This window comes from Coccidioides posadasii, chromosome 3 (genome assembly GCF_018416015.2).
Source record: "Coccidioides posadasii str. Silveira chromosome 3, complete sequence".
In the NCBI taxonomy this organism is placed as follows: domain Eukaryota; kingdom Fungi; phylum Ascomycota; class Eurotiomycetes; order Onygenales; family Onygenaceae; genus Coccidioides; species Coccidioides posadasii.
In genome coordinates, this window is record NC_089409.1 from 3,058,967 (window position 1) to 3,077,470 (window position 18,504).

Consider the following 18,504-nt stretch of genomic DNA (forward strand, 5'->3'; position numbering starts at 1 on the left):
CGGGCCGTCCCGATGCTCCAGCGGCATTGCTGATTATGTCTGGTTCTATGTTATTCTATCCCCGGTTCGGGGTAGGCCATTTTCGCAAATGGAACCCATCCCAGACCTGGGATTTCAGGCTAATTCGGCGTCGGCTTCATGTATGGCCACTCCAACCTGCCCTCGCGGGCTTGAGTTCTATGTCTAAACATTAGAGATATGTAGGATCGGCCGAGAAACTTACGATCCAAAATTTGGGTGCCAATTGCTCCCGTACCCAAAAACCTGGCCGCGCAAGGCATGTTGAGTGCTGGAAGGAGTTCCTGGGAGGTGACTAACAGCGTATCCTATAGATTCTACGGCGCTGTTGGTCCAGGCTGGATTTATCCGTCAGGTACGACTGGGAGCCGATACCTCTTCGCGTTATCCGCGCCCACGTTCTGATAAGCGAAACAGGCCTATGCAGGGATATATCACCTTCTTCCGTTAGGCCTCCGAGTCCAGAAGAAATTAGAAAACTTGATTGATAAGCACATGGAATCTCTAGGTATATAACGTCACTGTATTGCCCCCGATTTTCTATAGAGACTTACATTTTATCTCGGGATAAAGGGGCGTCAAAGTTATTTCTGTCCGCTTTATCCTCGCAGCTCCTATGGAAATTATCCGGGAGACTGCATGATGATTCTGAGGTATTTAGGTCATGCTGGGTCCATATAAGGATGGCTACTAAGAACGGTATTTCCTGCCAGGTATTCAGATTTCTTGACCGAAAAAATGCACCTTTCCTTCTTGCACCAACCCATGAGGAAGAGATAACCAAACTCGTGGGTGGCTTGACCAACTCATACAAAGAACTTCCACTGCGAGTATACCAGATTTGTAAGTTTTATCTGCTTTGACTGTAATGGACGTTCTGCTAACATACATTTCAAACTCTAGCTAGAAAATACAGAGACGAACGTCGGCCTCGCCAAGGGCTACTACGAGCACGTGAATTTCTGATGAAAGATCTCTATACGTTTGATTATAGCACCGAGGAGGCTATGAAATCTTACAATTCTGTTAAGGAAGCCTACGTACGGCTTTTTGATGAACTGAAGCTTCCGTATATAGTTGCTGCAGCAGACTCTGGGAACATGGGCGGAAATCTGAACCATGAATTCCACTTGGAAAACTCAAAGGGCGAGGACATTGTCGTCAGTTGCTCTAAATGTAACTATAAGTTTAATGAAGAGCTAACTGATGGCCATGCATCCAAATTCGCGAGCAGAAGAGAGTCGAGTCCTCCTTATTCTCGACCTGGGCCATTGGGCCAGTCTCCAGCTGCAGCAATCTCTACCGGGGTGTGGACAGCTGTTTCTAAAGATAGGAGGACTCTCATCCGCGCATACTACCCAAAGTACCTGTTGAACGAAAATACAGCGGAACCGGTCGAACGAGAGGTCAATCCGCACGCCGTCCGATCAATTGCACTTGCTCATGGAGTTTTTCTCGACCTTGCCATCAAGAATGCGTCAGGCGTCTGGAGAGCACGGGCTGAGAACGGTATTGACACTGAGTTGCAGGCCAGGGATATGGAAACTGAGGCACAAGATGACGACGCCGAGGCTCAATTGCAAAGCAAAAGTATGGAAACTGAGCTGCAACATGACAGTATTGAAGCTGAATCTCAGGGTCTTAATGTCTTGGATATATACGACTTCCGCGTACGACCTTATGACAGGCCACCTTTGAATGATTTGTTGGATAGCAAAACCGCCGAAAAGAAGAAAATTAGCTTTTCTTCAATTACTAAGTTTCCAGGAACTGACCATGATCTCGATTTCGTCCGTGTTCAATCTGGGGATCGGTGTTCTAAGTGCGAAGATGGTGTAGTCACAACTCACACTACCATTGAAATGGGCCATACGTTCCTTCTGGGCACGAGATATAGTTCGCCGCTGCAAGCGACTGTGGCTATTGATCCTGCCAAGTCAGTCAATGCGGATGGAGCGAAGGAGTCCCCTAAATCTGTCGTTCCCCTGCAAATGGGCTGCTATGGAATTGGCGTTTCCCGCATGATTGCAGCTGTGGCTGATATTCTCGCTGATTCAAGGGGCCTCAACTGGCCGCGAGCAATGGCGCCGTTTTCCGCCATAATCGTTCCTGGGCTAGCTTTCCAGGAAGACAGCAAAAAGATATACGACCATATAGCCTCGTATCACAACGGCTCAATAGATACAATTTTGGACGATCGAGAACAGCCTCTTATCCGGAAACTAAAAGACGCCGACCTTACTGGCATTCCGGTGATCTGTGTTGTCGGGAAATCGTGGGAACGCCATCGAAACGTGGAAGTCCAATGTCGACGATTAAATAATCTTCGAACCGATGTCTCCCTCGATGAGCTTCCATCCTTTATTTCCTCACTCCTTGACAAGTTATAGGGAGTATATTGGTATCCAGGTGGTATGGTATGCATGTACAATAATAGACCAGCGGTGTTCGGAGTTTAGTGAAAGCTTGGTTAAATGAGCGTTGTATGGGCATAGACTCATTATTCTTTTGGGATATGCTGATATGTATACTCCATAGTATGTTGTGGCATTTCTGAATTTATCCACCTTACCTAATTCTCTTAATTGTGGCTCTCATATCTGCTGTTGTTAAATTCTCAAAAAGTAGGCTCACAAGGCTCACCAAACCTTCTTTTCTGTGTGCCAAATTGTGCAAGGGGCAGCAATCTTTTCTCTCAACATCAAACATAAATATTAAAGCATTACCCTAATTTTTGTGTGCAGCAGACCCAAAAGTTGCAACGCGAATGGTCAAGCCTCCGGCTCAAACAACTTTGGATGATTAGATATGAACCACTACCAGCTTTTCCCCCATTTGGAGACTTTCAGGAGGTTCTTATGAGATGTCAATACATATGTGCGATACGCTTGCTGCATTGTAGGGGATATTTGATTCTACAGGCCGACATTCACCTACTCATGTCCAAATGGTGTATAGATTGTGATATCTAATGAACCCCTGCGGCCTAAATACTAAGAAGTTGATCCGCGCTTAGCAGTGAATGGCTTGCCTAAGGATTCATTCGGTGGAATCGAATCTTGCTTGCAAAATTTCCTAAATCATAATAATGAAGGGGAACATGTTTTCTTCGCTCACGGTCAACAGGTACGGCAGTTTGCCCAAATAAACGGTCTTTTTAGTAGCGGGGTCGAGTCAGACCAGCCTTGAAAACTCGTGGACATTTCGGAAAGGGATATTGGATAGCTGTCGGTAGGGGTTTTTCTTGAGTAATCAGAAGCCATCATTTTGAGATGAAATATCCCAAGGGAAATAATACCCAGGATGCACAGGGCCGACAACACACCTGTCTAGAACACTGACTCGCTGAGCCAAAAGAATGAACACTCTCTGGCTGGCACCTTGGGCTCACCAGTGAGTTGAATTCCTGACACCAGTTTGGACGGGAGGAAATTCCGGTTGGCCAGTAGACACGCCGCACGAGCAATCACTTGCCCATAGTCATTCGGGCCATGAGAATTGCAGCCCTTACCGCGCAATTTCATTCCGAGTGATCAGGCATGCCTTCGATGCGACTTTTCCATTTGTTGCTGGACCTTTTTCTTATGGCTCCTAGAGGGAGCTCGTGCGCCTCATTGGGTCTTCTCATCTCGAGGCGAAACTATTGAATCTCCAAATCCTAGAAATTATAGAACGCCATTAAAAAGGTAAATAGCCATTTTCGTGCATCCATTCTACCCAGCTAACAGTGTATGGATGACGTCGTGGTGTATCGGTCTACCACGCAGAGGGTTAACCATTCAATACGTAGCTGATGTATCCGACGTTGTCACAAGCCGAACACGAAGGAAGGGAATCGCATTGTTCAATCCAGATGCGACACCATTGTCAAAATAGCATTTCCATGGACTCCGTGTAACCAGATTATATTGAAGGGGAAGATTGAATGTACTCCGTACTCCGTACCAGATCTGGTCTTTGGAGAGGTTCAAGCGCCCCAATCGGCGCCAACCAAGCTTCTCTCCCCCACCAGAACAAGGTTGGCCTTCGCATGTAAATATTTAGACCGAAAGCACAAAGGGTATACAAACAATCTGCTTTTTGACGCAGAACTTTCCGCAGCAGCTCCTGTAGGCCAGGGTCGTCTCTCCACTGCAAGTCCATGCTGCTTTCCCATTAGCCTGCATCCAGACAAAATGTCCAAACCGTCAGGCTCTTCAGAACCCGCCGGAGCAGGTAAATATCTTTCTCCAAAACCACCTCCTACACACATCCTACGGTGAATTATGAATTCTAACCCCGTTACCTTCTCTCCCTTATAGTGGACGTTACTACCCTCTCTGTTCCCCAACTTCGCGCTCTCCAAACCCGCCTCAGCACCGAACTCGAACATCTCACCACCTCACACGCCAAGCTACGCACAGCGCAATCCAAATTTCGGGAATGCATTCGCTCAATAAACGATGGCGTGGTCAAAAGTGCAACCGAAAAGGCCGAGGGGAAGAGCGAGATACTAGTCCCGCTGACCAATTCGTTATACGTCAAGGGCCAGCTTGCCGATAGGGAGAAAGTTATCGTCGATGTTGGAACGGGGTTTTACGTTGAGAAAGTACGATATAAATCAATTTAGTCGTTTGCCCCCCCACAAAGCCGACTTATCATACGTTGATCTGGTTCACTTTTACTGTTAAACTGATTTGCAAGAAGGCTATGGCTTTTGCTGACGGGATTTGCTCAAATCTAGTCGACCTCCAAAGCTATTGAATTCTACAACGGAAAGGTAGAGGAGTTGCAGACAAACTTACGTGATCTGGAGAAAGTACTGCAAGCAAAAACTACCAATCATAGAGTCATTGAAGATGGTATGTATATTCTTCTTCGCCACAGAGTCAGATGTGCCCGCCACATTGGATATGGACAATTCCCCGAACGTATACTGACATGCTCGTAGTCTTGCGGCAGAAGCTCCTTGCTGGCGAAGGGGCTGCTGTGCCGAGTTCTTCGGGAGGTGGAGGGGGTGCATAATGTATCAGTCACGCTCATATCTACCAAAAAATGCCACCATTTCCCCAAAATACCTTAATCTCTGAATCATCTTGAAACCAATGGCCCTGGGAGACGGGCAATGATATTGTAATAAGGAGTTTACTCTGGCTATTGAATATGCTGATGCCACGGCTGTGACGTGAAACTGATAACATAGAGCAATAAGTCCAGAAAGTATAAATGAAAAATACGCGACATCTTTGCTTTATGGTATTTCTGTGGTTTGGTATCCCACTACTGCTGCTAGAAATTGACCACAATAACAGTTGGAATCTCTGCTTCGCACTTTTTCTTCGTTTTGATTCGATCGCTATTTAGCAATTTGAGCCCAAGACTTACCCTTTGATGAATTTCCAGGCCTTGCCGTAGTCCCAATAGCGAGGGCTGATGAACTCGCCGTACGTTGGTTGGAAGCGAGATTCATCGGCACTACGGTACCACTCTTGGGCCCGGGGCAAAGCACCACCGAAACACGTTTGAGGAGTTCCATGAACTGATCAAAACCTGTACATGCACCAGGTAGATCCGGAGTATTAATATCAGGGAAAAAAGTTCTTAAAGATGGGACCCAATCCGCTGTATGGCCGAGTCGAAAATTTGCATGCTGTCCAAGCACATTATCCCACTGTAGGTCGAAAATCGAGGCGCCCCAAGAGACCACTGGGTGTTCTGTTAATTCATTAGTGCCCGGCATCGCGCGAAAATACTCATCGTAGCGCGCAACCTCCAAAATATAGCTGGTGCCGTTCAGTCGGTAGCGTAATGCAGTCTTTTCAACAAGTCTGCTGACTGGAACAGCGTTTGAAAATGTGACTTTCCGTGTAGTATTTTCACGTAGATCCAGATCAGCACCAGGTTTAAACTGGATTGAATGCGAAAATGCTCTTAGCGCCTGTGCAATACTTGAGGGTGCTTGGAAGTCTACAGCGCAAATCTCGAGCTGCCAATCAGAGCTTGGAGAAAGTCAGAGAACTGTCGTCGCACACCATGTATCCCACAATTCATACCTTTCAAAATCAATGACACCTATGTGTAGTGGTGGGCGATGATCCCCAAATCTACCTTCTTCTTGTGGCCGTATCCAACGCCTCTGGAAAACTTCGAATAAACCCGACGCCGGAGACTTTGCAAATTCGGCTTCAAGTCGCAATATAGAGCCGTCCTCTCCCGCAAATTCAAAATTTACCGCGTATAAAGGCTTCGCATCTTCAAGAGACAACGATGTAACTTCATAGGGCGAAAGGAGGTTAGTTGCAGCGGCAGTCCTAGTCAAAATGTCCTGGTCGCCTTGTTTAAAGTCAAGCCTAGAGCAACAACACTTGGTTAATCAGGTAACATCTAAATCGTAGGAGAGTACCTTACCCAGGAATCAAATGGCCTTTTGTCCTCGAGTGGAAAAGCATAGACCTAAATTCTTCATACGAGTATCGAGGCTTCCCTTGCGGGATGCGATAGTCGTCGAGCACAAAAAGTCCGAAATTTACACGCATTCGAACATGGCCTCTGAGAAATCGAAGGCCTCTTAATGAATGCTCAACCGCATCTCGCAATCGGCTTTCATTTTTCATACGAATCAACTCCCTCTTATTCCCTTGGCTCTGAACTCCATTCGGACCTAGGGGGGTGCCGTAAAGAACAGGGGTAGAGAGGACAACACCGTTAGCAGAGCGTGGCATTTTAACTTGAACTTCACAGTCCGTAAAGACCTTGGGAGGTTGAACAACGTAGAGCTTAATTTTGACATGGATGGTAGCCAATAGTTTTATCCACTCAGCGCGGAGCCGGCTTACAATCTTAAGGATAGTATCATGATCATAAGCATCGACACGGATATAACTCGGCAGCTCATCATCAACATAGATTGGACAACCAAATTCCACTCGGAGCGGATCAAGGGCCTCTAACCGTGGTCCAAGAGACGACTCGATCGGAAGCTCATCGGCTGGCCAGAGGAAAGCTAGCTGCAGCAATGTAAGTGTCCATGATCCCCATTAAAAGGACAACCTGTAGAGCGTACCGTCTCTGGAAATCTAGCCGATGGGTCCGGTTTCTGCCTGAGGAGCTGCAGAACAGATTCGTGCTTTTCAACTTTATTGATCATCTTCTCCTTCTGTTCAGAATAAGACTGAATTTTTACAAATTGGGCCGACTTCTTTTTGGCCTGTGCTTCCGGCGGCTTGAACACAGCCAGGGCTCGTGAAATCAGGAGACGAGCCTTTCTAACCTGGTCTGACGTGCCCCACACTCTTATGTGCTGTAAACAGTGTATCAGCGATAATATACCTTATTGATTGGGTAACATAATAACCTGATCAGAGTTCGGCGGAGGCGGAATGAAGGCACCGGTCTCTGCCATTACTTGTTCGAAAAGGACCTTTTCCACTTCTTCGGGGGCTCGAAGTTTATTATGGCTCATGATCCTAGACATTGAGTAAGCTTCAACGCGTTTTTCAAGTCTTTTTTTTTCCAGGATCGTACTTTTGTCTTAACTGCCTGTACTGAAAAGGGAGATCGATACGACCTAAAGCACTAAGCAAAGGCTACCTAAGAGTCATATGAACAGTAAGCATACCAGTGTGAGGAAGGCCCGCCCTCCAAGCTGCTTGAGCTGGTGTATCTTGGGGTTGCGCCGTACTCCTATTTCGCTGGCTAGGTTTTCCATGTACACCTTTTTGTTTGACCCAAACAGCACGTGTCCGATTTGCCAATGATGGCGGTGCAATTCCGCCTGCTGGCGCTGGTTCATTCTGGGCATGTATATTCCTGTTGACGATGGGAGCTTGAATTCCAGTTTGAACTGGAGATGGTCTATTCAGAGAGACAGCGGATATCGAATTTTTTGGGAATTGAAAGCCGCTTTGGACACGAGGAAGAGAAATTTGTTGGCCACCAGCTGGGTCTTTAAGATCAGCTGAGGTGACACCTTCGGGAGGGTCATTTCGGTAAGAGCTGATTCTTGAAAGCTTTGGTGAAGGCTCATCTCCATCCAATAACCATTCTATTGTTTGTTAGTCGGTTCTTGAATGCACATGGAGTGGTGGAAAAGAAGTCTAGAGGCAGTGTCAGAATATGCATTACTTACCTTGCGCGCCAACAAGCTCATATCTGTGGGCTGTTAGCAATTAAAAGCAGGTGAGAAAATGGACACAAAGGGAGGCATCCTCTTACTCCTCCATTTTATGTGTTTTGCTATATCTGCAGTCTCAAAGGGAGATAGTTGCAGTATCTAGTATGAAACCACTGCGATCAAGAGCAAGCAAAGAAAGACACATTGAGAGAAGGAAGTTTGAAGCTCCAGAGGGGGGTCTGTCGGCGGTTGGCCAGACGGTTGGTGAGCAGTCTTGCTTGTGACTTCCTCTGGATCAAGTGTTTGGCGAGTGGAACGACGGCAAGGTCCTGCAGCGGCATCTTCCCAGCAGACCTCAGTCACCCAAAATCATGTGCCTGGTTAATAATCAAGCAATGCTGTTGCAGCTCTCAAAGAAGATCTTGCAGTGAATTCATTTACATCCAGCTGCAGAACCGGCTGTCGGCATGCTGGATAGTTTCCTGTTTGTATGTATATCAGAACCCTATCGTCAAAAATGTGGTGGATGAGCACAAATTATGTACTAATCCATCTACATGCATGGTATCAGTGAGGTTCAAGAGACGGGAGGTTCAAGAAGGGAAGAAGTAGCCCAACCAATCTTGAAATTGGCAAAAGCGAAACCGCTCTCCCGTCCGCATCGTAAAAGCGATCCTGTCTGGAGGTCGACGCGAGCTGTTCTCTTGTCCGTCCACGCTTCAGCTCCTCGTCCGTGGGCTGATTATGTCAGCAGAGCGGTGAGCTTCTTCCAGCCAATCAGCGAACAGCAGAACATTGGCCGCCGACATTCAACCTCCAGATCTGACCGGATCGATCTTATCTCCCACTTGCAAAGAGAGTGACTGTCTAACCGCCAAAATGTCCGGCAACCGGCAGGCTAGGTAAATGCGATCAATTCTTGTCATTTCATTCTTTCTGTGGTCGCTAACTGCTGCGCTCGTAGATTCAATCAACATGTCCTCATCGACACCACGCCCATGCCCGATGAGGTTCCGAAGGTGGAAGAAATTGGAGCGAGCTCCGCGCCTTTGATGAGTGCCTCGTATTTTATTGGCGATCGATGCAAAGCATTCAATGACGACTACATGAAATGCAAGGAGGAGGCAAATGGGAAAGGAGAATTGGAATGTTTGAAAGAAGGCCGCAAGGTCACTCGCTGTGCCGCGAGCGTGTACGTCCATTGCTCGTCCATGGCATGACTGGCGGGGAATAATTGCTTATTGAATTTGATGTCACAGGCTAAAAGATATCAACACACACTGTCTTAAGGAATTCCGTGGCCATTGGGAGTGTCTTGAAAACAACAACCAGCAGCTCTGGCATTGCCGGGGCCCCGAACAGAAGCTCAACGCTTGCGTCTTTGACAAGCTCGTATGTATTCCTTTCAAGGCCGACCCGCACCTATGCTCCTATCCTTTGCGTTAATCCTGTGCTAACGGGCGTTTTCTTCCCTACAGGGACTAAAAAAGGTCATCCCTGATACTCCCGAAGGTCAAACTCCAGTGCACCTCAGGAGAAAGCAGATATTCGCCAATTCCCAAGCCCCGCAATGGTAGATTTCATTTACAATTGATTCCGTGATGTATATATCGAAATGATCGCGTCGTTATCCTTTTCTTTTTTTTTTTTTTCCCGTCTGTTCCTATAGAATCTTATCCCCGCTTTTCTCGGGCCCGTCTTGCACTTGACCAGGCATCGCGATGCCTTCCTCTCCGTGTGGATTCGCAGCACTATGCTGTTCCCACGCGCGTTGTGTCACGAAAAACTATTCCTGTCGTTTGAAATCATCAAGTTCTATTTTTCCGGCCACGGGGTTCCAGTCATAAACCTCCGTCTCCAAAACCTGGCGTTCATAAAATGGAGAAACGGTTCGTGCGGATAATTTCCAATTATAGTGACCAAAAGGTACAAGTCTTTTCTCTAAGGTCATAGCTCATGCCGTAGGTATGTGTCTATATATATGTTCTTGAAGAGCACTGCTCGCAATCATAACTTCCCACTCGGCTCGTTCTGCATTTGCGCTCGGTAATTCCTTAACCGGTTTGCGTGCTGAGGTTTTGCGTCTACTGCGACTTTATGATGCTCTGCTGTGGCATAAATTGTCTTGCCATCAACAGATTCCATGACACCTCGAAGCAGCGTCATTGTTTTTCCATGTTGAAGCACATTTGCACGAATTCGTACCGTTGTCCCTACAATAATCATTAGGTTGTGTATTCGAGGCGCTGTGCTTCTGCATTTCTTGAAGCCAATACGCGAACATACCGATAGGTATAGCTCTGAGATAAGAAATGTTCAGGGAACGGGTGACGCCAGCGAGAAACCTAGAAGACTGTAATGAGCCACCACGGTCTTCAACATTCGCACACTACAATGCGAAAGGGGATAGATTACTCCCAATACCCATCTCTCGCTATTGGATTCATGGCTATCGCTGTGCACATATCTTTTCAACTCTATTAGTATCGGTCCGAGCAAGGGTCACCCATTTTTGCCTTCACACTCACCAAATATCACCGCATATGCCCCTCCATGCATGACTCCTACTCATATCCAGTGTTGCTTAGTATCCTCTCCTCCGTACGGGCATGGTTGGTTTGTGTATACCATTCATATTCACCCAGTGCTCGGTCACATCCATTTCCCATAACGCGCCGCCCGTGGGTTCAGCATCAATCAGCCGCAAATCATGCATCAACTGGCGGTCGTATCCCTAGCATCGCATGAATTTTTGAGTTGCCTCGATTCTCACTTCAAGCAGATTGAATTACCTGTAGAGCTTTAAACGTACTTTGAAATCATTCTCCTTCATTAACCCTCGGTAGCTGTACGGGTTGTATGGATGAGCAAATCATTCTTCTCCATGGTGACGGGTAACCTCACACATCGAGAAATGACTGCACCGCTTGCATGGCCTTCTTCCTTGCTTCAGAGTCCGCCATTCTGGCAACGTATTGTGGACCTTAATGTGTCCTTCGTGCGAATGTTGCTAAGCAGTAAAATATGCCCACTTACAATAACAAAGGGATAAGGATAAGATCAGCCTTGTTTTAAATCATAGACAGAAATCAGAGCCATACATTGAAGTTGGGTTACTCAAAACTGGTGACAATAAGTTCTCCGCAGGCTTGAGAACCGGCCCCGTTTTATGTACGCGTTTTGCGGCTCATTGCTATGGACCTCGGTTCGGCCCCGGGGCTCGAACTTGGTTATGTCGGCGCCTCGTCTTGCTGATCATGAACTTAGAAGAATTGCTCCTCTTAGTAGTTAGTGATCTGGATACCTGGTTGGATTTCAAGTCTTCTCTGGGTTGAATGCCCGAAGTCGCATTATTCCTCTTTGTATCTCAAACGGTTCACGGCGATTCTAACATGAAAGCCTTCACTATATATGTACATACATAATTCATACAGCGAATCGCTATCTAATATTGTAGGTAATGAAAGATTGTAGAAAAGTATTTACAGGACACCCATCTCATAGAGTGAGCTCTGCTAGGGTTAAGTATCTGCGAAACCGGACTTTGGACAGCCGCTTCTTGAACTCCGCCCATATGTATTTTATTCTCTCTTCAACTCGTCGATCACCCCGAAGCCTCAGCCAAACACATATTACGCCGAGGAGCACAATATCCCAGCATATTTGCTTTATCGCAAGCCAAACCAGCCATTTCACCCATACCCATATAGTTCTTCTGCGTCCGTTATGGTGTGCACGTGTTTCCATGAGTTCCCTCATAGCGGCAATTTCGGCGGTCATTTTAGTCAAGGCCTGCTCGACTCGTCTTCGCCATCGCCGGCTTCGCTTCTCCCGGTCTATATCTAAATCTATATGTGGTCTCTGTTGACGTACGTCATCCTCGTCTTGGTCCTCGTCCCCGTAGAAGCTGTCTCGTGCTTCTTGGAACTCTTCTTCATCTTCGTCATCATCCTCGTCCTCGTCACCCTGCTCCTCCCCTGGCATACGATCGTAGTTTCGTCTGCTCATCATTTGTTCTTCAGGCTGGCTGACTGGGCTCAGGACTCTCAATCGTGAATCCCTCCCTGAATGTCTCCCCATTTGATTATCATCGGCTCGCGCCATTCGGCCTCCGATTGAATCATAATTTCCGTGTGAGTGTAGAGGATGTGGCCTCACCATTTGAACTGGGCTTGAAGAAGATGAAGATGCGGTGTTTGACTTTATCTGGTCCCAAACAAACTCCAGCTCCGATATCAGCTCTCGTGCCTCGGGCGTTGGAGCGGCGTATCGATGCATCGTCTCTATCAACGTAGTAATATAACGTCGTTTTGCTTCCGTCCGCGATAAATTCTTCTGTGCGTACCACGCATCCCTATACATGGGTATATCCAGTCAGTCCCGTACCTCAGCACTTTGGATTTCGGAAAAGTAGAGAACCCTGTCCCAAACCACCACATACCATTTCTCCTTCTCGGCCTGAACATCCGCCCCATCCCCACTTGGCCGGTCCATAACCCCTTCTACATTCCCCTCTAACCGGTTTTGCCAAAGGCTCCTATCAGCTTCGTGTCTCCGTGCCCAAAAAAAAAAACAAGTGACAATAACACAAAAGGAAGGCCCAATGAGGGAGGCAGGAAAAGGTGCGAAATACCCATGCTCTGCTTGTATAGTCCATATAGCTTCAAACGGTCCGCGGGGGGTGGGCGCGCCGACCCCGTCCGTGGAATCTTTTTAACGGTATTAAGTGCATGGACAAAGACCCGATCTAGATAAACAAACGAGGAGCATATGTCAGTCACGGAACGGCGAAATCCAAGCGTATCTCCCACGGATTAACCGAGATTCTCGAAACGTGGTTAGATGAACTCTTACCAACGGAGTCCGACATGGTTAGGGGAGACTCAAGAGGCGATGCTTCCTCCGTTGACTACAGGTATGCAACCCGGATATCGCGGCGGGCTGTGGAGGCGGGAGATGCGAATTGGTCACGGAAAGATGAAGACAAGGTGCGAAACCACCTTGCAAAGAAATAAACATTAATCAATTTTGGAATTTCTCTGAAGATAAGAGATTATCTCCCATAATATATTAGGCCGGTAGCAACAGAGGAAACAGTGCGAACAGCATGCTTCCCAGGTGGTAAACTAGGGATGCTTGAGCCGCGGTTGTGGCGACCAGCCAATCGTTGGATGAAGATCTCCTGGGGCGACCGGACAAGTCACGCTGTTCACGTGAAACTGACTTCTCCTGAATAGAATCAGATTCACGAGCCTGCGACAAGCTTGGAGAAACTAGCTAAGTGGATGATGGACAGGCTCTGCTTTCTATGTATACTACAAGCACTGGAGCTGTTTGGTTTTGGATGCTACCCCATGATCCACTCTTCAGGCCCAGAAGTTACAGATCACTGCGAGAACTAAGCTGGAGTTCGGGAGTACGTACCCTTTTCAAAACGAAGCAACAGCTTTTGTTTTAATTGCACATCTGTTGTGAGTAATATGTTACAGGTTCTAGCGCCCACCTGATGCCCGTCCCCATAATACAATTTCTTCACATTATGGCCTTTGGCAAATGCATAAAACAAGAAATCAACTAAAACCCTAAGAATCAAAGGGATGGGAATGAGGGAAAAAGCAACCTTAACAATCTGCAATGCCACAAATGGAAAGGGAAAAAAAAAAAAAAAAAAAAAGGAGGAAAAGGGGGTGTGGGTTTGCAGGTAATAGCAGACCAGTAAAAACAGCTGGGGGCTATGGAGAGTAGGAAACAGAAGACCCTCAACACAGACCGTTGGCTCAGCGAGGAGGCATAGAAAGAGTTAATTTGGGTGATAACATAACAACATTAGTGCATTTTCAATGTCATTGCTCATCATTCCAGCAAGTCCAGAACCGGCCGCCTAACACCTCAGGCAAAAGTGAGAACAAAATAAAACATTTAACAGCATTTAGCTGGCAAGGAAGTCAAAAGATGGATGCCACCAAAATACCTGACCCGATAAATATGGACGTGGTTTTGGGCAATTCGGGTTTCGCTTGAAGGTTTATTTGATCCATTGAACCTGCTTTGGCTCTCGATCTACGTCACTTCAAACCGATACCATCAAAGCAATCGCTATAGCTAGCAGGCTCACGATGTCGAGAATGTTATTAAAAGCATCCGACGGAAGACAATGAGTGGAAACGACGGATAATAGGGGGTGAGAATTCGGTTACGATGTTTGCGCGGCGACACCGGTGACATTAGAGGCATCGCGTCCACCTCGAAAATTTCCCCTTCCACGTCCACCACCATACCCGCGACCGTACGAACCTCGACCGCGGCCATATCCCCTTCCTCTTCCGCGTCCTCTGAATCCGCCACGATAACCTCCATCAACGCTTCCTTGTCCGAAAGTCTCCATATTTTTCTTTTCCTCTTCACCACGGCGCCCACGACGAACACCTTCTACCCGGTCACGAGCTTCGCTGGAGAGGTTATCAAAAAAGGAAGACGATTTGTCGTAGGCGGCGACAGTTCCACTTGATGTAGCGGCTCCATTTGTACCATTTGTCGCAGCTGTTCCGTTGGTCGCCTTGTCCTCGGATTCCGCGAGCGGAGAACCCGATGCAATGGCTTCTTTGGCAACATCTTGTTTGTTGAACTTCGCGTTTGCAGATTCGAAATCAAAATCGGTACTCGGAACCTCAACTTTCTTAACATGTGGCTGGTGGTATCCACCGCGATGGCCTCGTCCTCCGCGAACATTTTGATGTCCTCCACGAGCCGGGCGTTCACCCTCGAAGGGCTTCATTTCACCAACTTTCTTGGTTACTGATTCAACGGCTGCTTCACTACCCTGCGGTTTTCCCTGAGCAGATGGCGGCTGGGGTAACTTGGCCATAGCCGCAGCAACAGCTGCTGTGGCAGCTTTTGTTGCCTCTTGCATTGCTACAGGGGTACGGGCATTTTGTGTAGCTGTTTGTGAGGCCCCAGTGCCGTTAAGGGAGATATTGGTTGTCGCAGGAACAGGAGGTTTTGCTGCAGGGATAGATATGGGGATTGCTGGTACAACCCGTTCTGGTTTCTGTGCGTTACTGGAGGGAGCCTGGATGGGTTTTGTAGTAGTTGCAGTGCCATTCATTGTGGGGGCCGATGAAGCGGTGGCAGAAGCGCTGCTGGGCACACTTGGTTGCGGTTGGGCTTGCTTTGCATCAGGCTTCTCAGGGGCACCGCTCAATGGCTCGACTGCACCTCCAGGTCCAGGTGCCGGAGCTGGCGTCGCCGGTTTACTCGAAGGTTTGGTGGCAGGTTTCTCACCGACGGGGAGTTCAGGAGTTGCCTTGGGCATGGCTGGACCAGGTTGGGTATTTGGACGCTGTTGCTGGCCTTGCTGAACCTGAGAGGGTCCAATAGGCATTTGTGGCGGAGGGAAGTTTCCAGGCTGTTGCTGGAAACCTTGACCAGGAGGAGGATACCATCCTGGGGGGTTGTTGTATGGCATGTTAGGGAAACCAGGGCCTGGCGGAAACCCGGGTGGACCATATCGCTGACCGTATGGGCCATAGTAGCCTGGGAAGGGTGGTTGTTGAGGAAATCCAGGAGGTGCTTGACGGGGTGGTTGGGGGAACTGGTTTGCATGGCCTCGGCCTGCCCCCTGCGGAGGACCAGGACGGGAAGAACTCTGTACGAACAACTTCATCAGCCCAGCGGAACGATATTAAACGATATTAAAAAAAAAGTTACGTTCATGAAACGTTAGGTCAGAAGGAAGGCAACGGAAAATATCCACATCGTATTGCGCTTCGGAACAGGTCTGTGATTTACATCCGTAATATTTCATCATGCGATGGGGATGATAACTGAGGGAGGATTGAAGAAAATGCATGGAGATGACATCGGATAAATCTTAGAACTTACTCCAAGGATAGCAGGGTCATTTGGCATTTGTGGTGGCTCGGCTTGCTGATTCTCTTTCTGCTCATCCGCGAAGCTTATGTCCTTCACGTCACTTCCGCGAAAAACAATGTACTCGTAAACACTAGCGGAAGGGGCTATTTCTTCAGACGGATTACCGCGTCGACCTTCCGTGCCGTGCGAGATGACATTTTCGAGGGCGATGGTAGACGCTTCGGGATTTATCTCATGGAGCGTTCCCACGTAGCTGGGATGCGGGTTAGGTGTCTGAAATCAAGTCACTTAGGTTGTGGAATATTGATCATACCGAATATCACTCTTCGAAATCAAGTTGAAGCGACGCCTGTAAGCTACATATTAGCAAAAGAAAACCAGCTTATACCAAATTTGGAGCAATTTCACATACCCGATGAAATGGTTCATATCCATGGATGCGGAATCTCTGCGCGCAGAAGCGCAAGATTAAGAGAGAGCAGGATTTGCACGATAATAAACAATAAGTGACTAAAAGGTAAAGGTAAAGAAGGAGAGGAGAGCAAGTTGGCGGATGCGGGATGCTGGAGATGGGGGCGAGCGAGGTCTGAAAGTGAGACTCAGAGTGAGGATTGTTAAGGTGGAAGAAGGGCTGGGAAGAATCCAGCTAAGCCGTTTCTGGTAAAACGGGGCTAGTTAACTAACTCAAAAGCTAACCACGGCCGGCAGCATGCACCTGCTGTGCAAAGCTCCGCCCCCAACTGAAGCCTGAAGTGAATTGAGGAGCTCTTGAGGCCGGAGGGGTGTTTATCACGATTGAGAGCGAATCTGTGTCAAACTCCGAACGTCATCCACAATGCAGTCGGCGCACCGCGATGATTTCTTTCAGACAACGTTTGTTTACGCTTCTCTCACTCAGGGCATCCTCCTACTGACACTGGCATGTCTAGGGCCTCGTTGGAGGAGAGTCGACGGAAAGCTGAGAAAGCGGGAAATAAAAATGGAAATCCAATTCAGCTTCCAGGCAAGATTCTAGCAATTGCTCCCGATCCTTTTAACTTGAACTCTATCTTTATCGCGGAAAGTTCTGGTATTTTGAGAACTATCGCCCTCGAAGTGGGTGAGCGAATGATACCCCGCGCCCAACGACCCCACGAAGCCGTCTAACAGAAAGGAAATATCCAAGACAGGTGAAACCACTGCGGTTTATAGAGGGCCTACGGCACCATTGACGAGCCTTTCCTTCTCTCCCGATGGGAAGACTGTATTTTCCGGATGCTGGGACAAAAGCATTTGGAGTTGGGATGTGAAGACCCGCAAGCCTTGGCGCAGGTACCTCGGACACACAGATTTTGTAAAAACAGTGCTCTGTCCCCGGGTTTCCGGCTTCAATATCCTCATTTCCGGTGGAGCAGACGCAGAGGTTATCATTTGGGATGTATCTAAAGGCACGAGGCTCCATGTCCTCAAAGACCATTCACGCGGGGTTCAGGACTTGATTCTAGATCCTGTTGCGACAGAGGCGAGCGGCGACATTACAGTTTTCAGTGCCGGCAGCGACCGTACGATACTCCCTTTTAGCATACCGTCAAGTCCAGGATCTTTGGCGGTCTCGGAACCTATCCTAGAACATGAAACCAGTGTTTATAGGTTATTTTTTGACGAAGATGGAGATTTATGGACTGCCTCTGCTGATAAAACCGTTAAATGCCTTACACGAGAAGGTGGGTGGAAATCAGATCTTACCTTAGAGCACCCAGATTTTGTGAGAGATGTGGTAGTACACGAAGCAGGTGGGTGGGTGATTACTGCTTGCAGGGATGAAGATGTTAGGATATGGAATCGAGCTGTGAGTCTACCTTTTGTTTTTATGAGCCCTAAAATTGATGTTGACCAACCAAGACTGGCGAACTCCACCACACATACCACGGTCATTTTGAAGAAGTTACTGGTCTGCTATTACTTGGATCTAAAGTTGTCAGCGTAAGCATTGATGGTACCATTCGACAATGGTCTCTCCGCCCAGAGGATCTTCATCAAGCAAAACTAGAAGCCAGGGGGGTTCCCAAGGACGAAGAGACCGCTCAGGGTGGAGGAATGCTGACGGAAGAGGAAGAACGCGAGCTCGATGAATTACTGAATGAATATTAGATGAAAACTTCCAACAAAGGTCAGGAGTAATAATTAAACAAAGTAGTATAAATCATTTGATGAAATTTTTTAAGGTCTTAATCATCTGGGCAATGTTCTGCACTGGGACAGCACTGGTGACACTTGACAGAGCAATGGATAGGATATTTCCTGCTGGACAGAATTCCCAGTATTTTGTTTCACAAGCACCCTTCAATAAGGCTAGCAAAGATGTAATTCCCATATTGTTCTGCATACACGCAGTGCACCTCTCTGTGAAACGGCCCAAACCTCAAGGATCTGCCGGTGAGAACTAAATCACGTGCAGTGATGATGTCAACGCCTCTTCGTTGGATCGTTGCATCTTTGCCTCTCCATTGTATGTACCCTGCCAGGTAGTTAGGGGCCTCCGT

General features: G+C 47.6%; 8 protein-coding genes across 8 annotated transcripts; 4 read left to right on the plus strand and 4 right to left on the minus strand.

The window, feature by feature from the left end:
- Positions 1-331: 331 nt before the first annotated feature.
- Positions 332-2,586, plus strand: D8B26_005915 (uncharacterized protein). The gene is made up of 4 exons (XM_066125034.1): positions 332-526; positions 592-671; positions 732-861; positions 922-2,586. The coding sequence occupies exons 1-4, from the start codon at positions 514-516 to the stop codon at positions 2,406-2,408; spliced, it is 1,710 nt and encodes a 569-aa protein (XP_065981115.1). The 5' UTR covers positions 332-513; the 3' UTR covers positions 2,409-2,586.
- A 1,484-nt stretch (positions 2,587-4,070) lies between these two features.
- On the plus strand, positions 4,071-5,778 carry GIM5 (subunit of tubulin prefoldin). Its single transcript, XM_003070061.2, has 4 exons — positions 4,071-4,233; positions 4,320-4,606; positions 4,742-4,859; positions 4,949-5,778. The coding sequence occupies exons 1-4, from the start codon at positions 4,194-4,196 to the stop codon at positions 5,020-5,022; spliced, it is 519 nt and encodes a 172-aa protein (XP_003070107.2). The 5' UTR covers positions 4,071-4,193; the 3' UTR covers positions 5,023-5,778.
- On the minus strand, positions 5,235-8,557 carry D8B26_005917 (uncharacterized protein). Its single transcript, XM_003070060.2, has 9 exons — positions 8,212-8,557; positions 8,126-8,148; positions 7,616-8,041; positions 7,522-7,564; positions 7,352-7,463; positions 7,061-7,297; positions 6,406-7,004; positions 6,051-6,347; positions 5,235-5,996 (listed from the first exon to the last, which is right to left on the minus strand). Exons 1-9 carry the CDS (start codon positions 8,217-8,219, stop codon positions 5,354-5,356), a joined length of 2,388 nt encoding a protein of 795 aa, XP_003070106.2. The 5' UTR covers positions 8,220-8,557; the 3' UTR covers positions 5,235-5,353.
- A 397-nt stretch (positions 8,558-8,954) lies between these two features.
- Positions 8,955-9,850, plus strand: D8B26_005918 (uncharacterized protein). Its single transcript, XM_003070059.2, has 4 exons — positions 8,955-9,012; positions 9,075-9,302; positions 9,370-9,502; positions 9,589-9,850. The coding sequence occupies exons 1-4, from the start codon at positions 8,990-8,992 to the stop codon at positions 9,685-9,687; spliced, it is 483 nt and encodes a 160-aa protein (XP_003070105.1). The 5' UTR covers positions 8,955-8,989; the 3' UTR covers positions 9,688-9,850.
- A 211-nt stretch (positions 9,851-10,061) lies between these two features.
- Positions 10,062-11,204, minus strand: D8B26_005919 (uncharacterized protein). Its single transcript, XM_066125035.1, has 7 exons — positions 11,015-11,204; positions 10,923-10,956; positions 10,739-10,844; positions 10,639-10,674; positions 10,526-10,577; positions 10,397-10,455; positions 10,062-10,323 (listed from the first exon to the last, which is right to left on the minus strand). The coding sequence occupies exons 1-7, from the start codon at positions 11,071-11,073 to the stop codon at positions 10,118-10,120; spliced, it is 552 nt and encodes a 183-aa protein (XP_065981116.1). The 5' UTR covers positions 11,074-11,204; the 3' UTR covers positions 10,062-10,117.
- Positions 11,205-11,563: 359 nt separating this feature from the next.
- Positions 11,564-13,103, minus strand: D8B26_005920 (uncharacterized protein). The gene is made up of 4 exons (XM_003070058.2): positions 12,965-13,103; positions 12,744-12,857; positions 12,552-12,624; positions 11,564-12,464 (listed from the first exon to the last, which is right to left on the minus strand). Exons 1-4 carry the CDS (start codon positions 12,978-12,980, stop codon positions 11,609-11,611), a joined length of 1,059 nt encoding a protein of 352 aa, XP_003070104.2. The 5' UTR covers positions 12,981-13,103; the 3' UTR covers positions 11,564-11,608.
- Positions 13,104-13,569: 466 nt separating this feature from the next.
- D8B26_005921 (uncharacterized protein) lies at positions 13,570-16,417 on the minus strand (the record flags this gene model as incomplete). The annotated part of the gene is made up of 4 exons (XM_003070057.2): positions 13,570-15,755; positions 15,992-16,235; positions 16,296-16,331; positions 16,395-16,417. 4 exons carry the CDS (start codon positions 16,415-16,417, stop codon positions 14,304-14,306), a joined length of 1,755 nt encoding a protein of 584 aa, XP_003070103.2. The 3' UTR covers positions 13,570-14,303.
- Positions 16,418-16,817: 400 nt separating this feature from the next.
- Positions 16,818-18,112, plus strand: D8B26_005922 (uncharacterized protein; the record flags this gene model as incomplete). Its single annotated transcript, XM_066125036.1, has 4 exons — positions 16,818-16,855; positions 16,912-17,081; positions 17,152-17,810; positions 17,864-18,112. The coding sequence occupies 4 exons, from the start codon at positions 16,818-16,820 to the stop codon at positions 18,110-18,112; spliced, it is 1,116 nt and encodes a 371-aa protein (XP_065981117.1).
- Between the last annotated feature and the right edge of the window lie 392 nt (positions 18,113-18,504).

Excerpts from the sequence above, each read along its gene's own strand:
- D8B26_005915 (XM_066125034.1), top strand. Across the intron at positions 672-731 it reads GACTGCATGATGATTCTGAG|GTATTCAGATTTCTTGACCG; the intron begins GTATTTAGGTCA and ends ATTTCCTGCCAG. Across the intron at positions 862-921 it reads ACTGCGAGTATACCAGATTT|CTAGAAAATACAGAGACGAA; the intron begins GTAAGTTTTATC and ends TTCAAACTCTAG.
- GIM5 (XM_003070061.2), top strand. The coding sequence starts at position 4,194 with ATGTCCAAACCGTCAGGCTCTTCAGAACCCGCCGGAGCAG. Across the intron at positions 4,607-4,741 it reads CGGGGTTTTACGTTGAGAAA|TCGACCTCCAAAGCTATTGA; the intron begins GTACGATATAAA and ends GCTCAAATCTAG. Across the intron at positions 4,860-4,948 it reads TCATAGAGTCATTGAAGATG|TCTTGCGGCAGAAGCTCCTT; the intron begins GTATGTATATTC and ends ACATGCTCGTAG.
- D8B26_005917 (XM_003070060.2), bottom strand. Across the intron at positions 7,464-7,521 it reads TACAGGCAGTTAAGACAAAA|GATCATGAGCCATAATAAAC; the intron begins GTACGATCCTGG and ends CTCAATGTCTAG. Across the intron at positions 6,348-6,405 it reads AAAGGCCATTTGATTCCTGG|GCTTGACTTTAAACAAGGCG; the intron begins GTAAGGTACTCT and ends TTGTTGCTCTAG.
- D8B26_005918 (XM_003070059.2), top strand. The coding sequence starts at position 8,990 with ATGTCCGGCAACCGGCAGGCTAG. Across the intron at positions 9,303-9,369 it reads ACTCGCTGTGCCGCGAGCGT|GCTAAAAGATATCAACACAC; the intron begins GTACGTCCATTG and ends TTGATGTCACAG. Across the intron at positions 9,503-9,588 it reads CTTGCGTCTTTGACAAGCTC|GGACTAAAAAAGGTCATCCC; the intron begins GTATGTATTCCT and ends TCTTCCCTACAG.
- D8B26_005919 (XM_066125035.1), bottom strand. The coding sequence starts at position 11,073 with ATGGCGGACTCTGAAGCAAGGAAGAAGGCCATGCAAGCGGTGCAGTCA. Across the intron at positions 10,845-10,922 it reads TGAAGGAGAATGATTTCAAA|GGATACGACCGCCAGTTGAT; the intron begins GTACGTTTAAAG and ends ATGCGATGCTAG. Across the intron at positions 10,578-10,638 it reads GGCATATGCGGTGATATTTG|ATATGTGCACAGCGATAGCC; the intron begins GTGAGTGTGAAG and ends AGAGTTGAAAAG.
- D8B26_005920 (XM_003070058.2), bottom strand. Across the intron at positions 12,625-12,743 it reads ACTATACAAGCAGAGCATGG|AGGGGAATGTAGAAGGGGTT; the intron begins GTATTTCGCACC and ends AAAACCGGTTAG. Across the intron at positions 12,465-12,551 it reads CAGGCCGAGAAGGAGAAATG|GGATGCGTGGTACGCACAGA; the intron begins GTATGTGGTGGT and ends ACCCATGTATAG.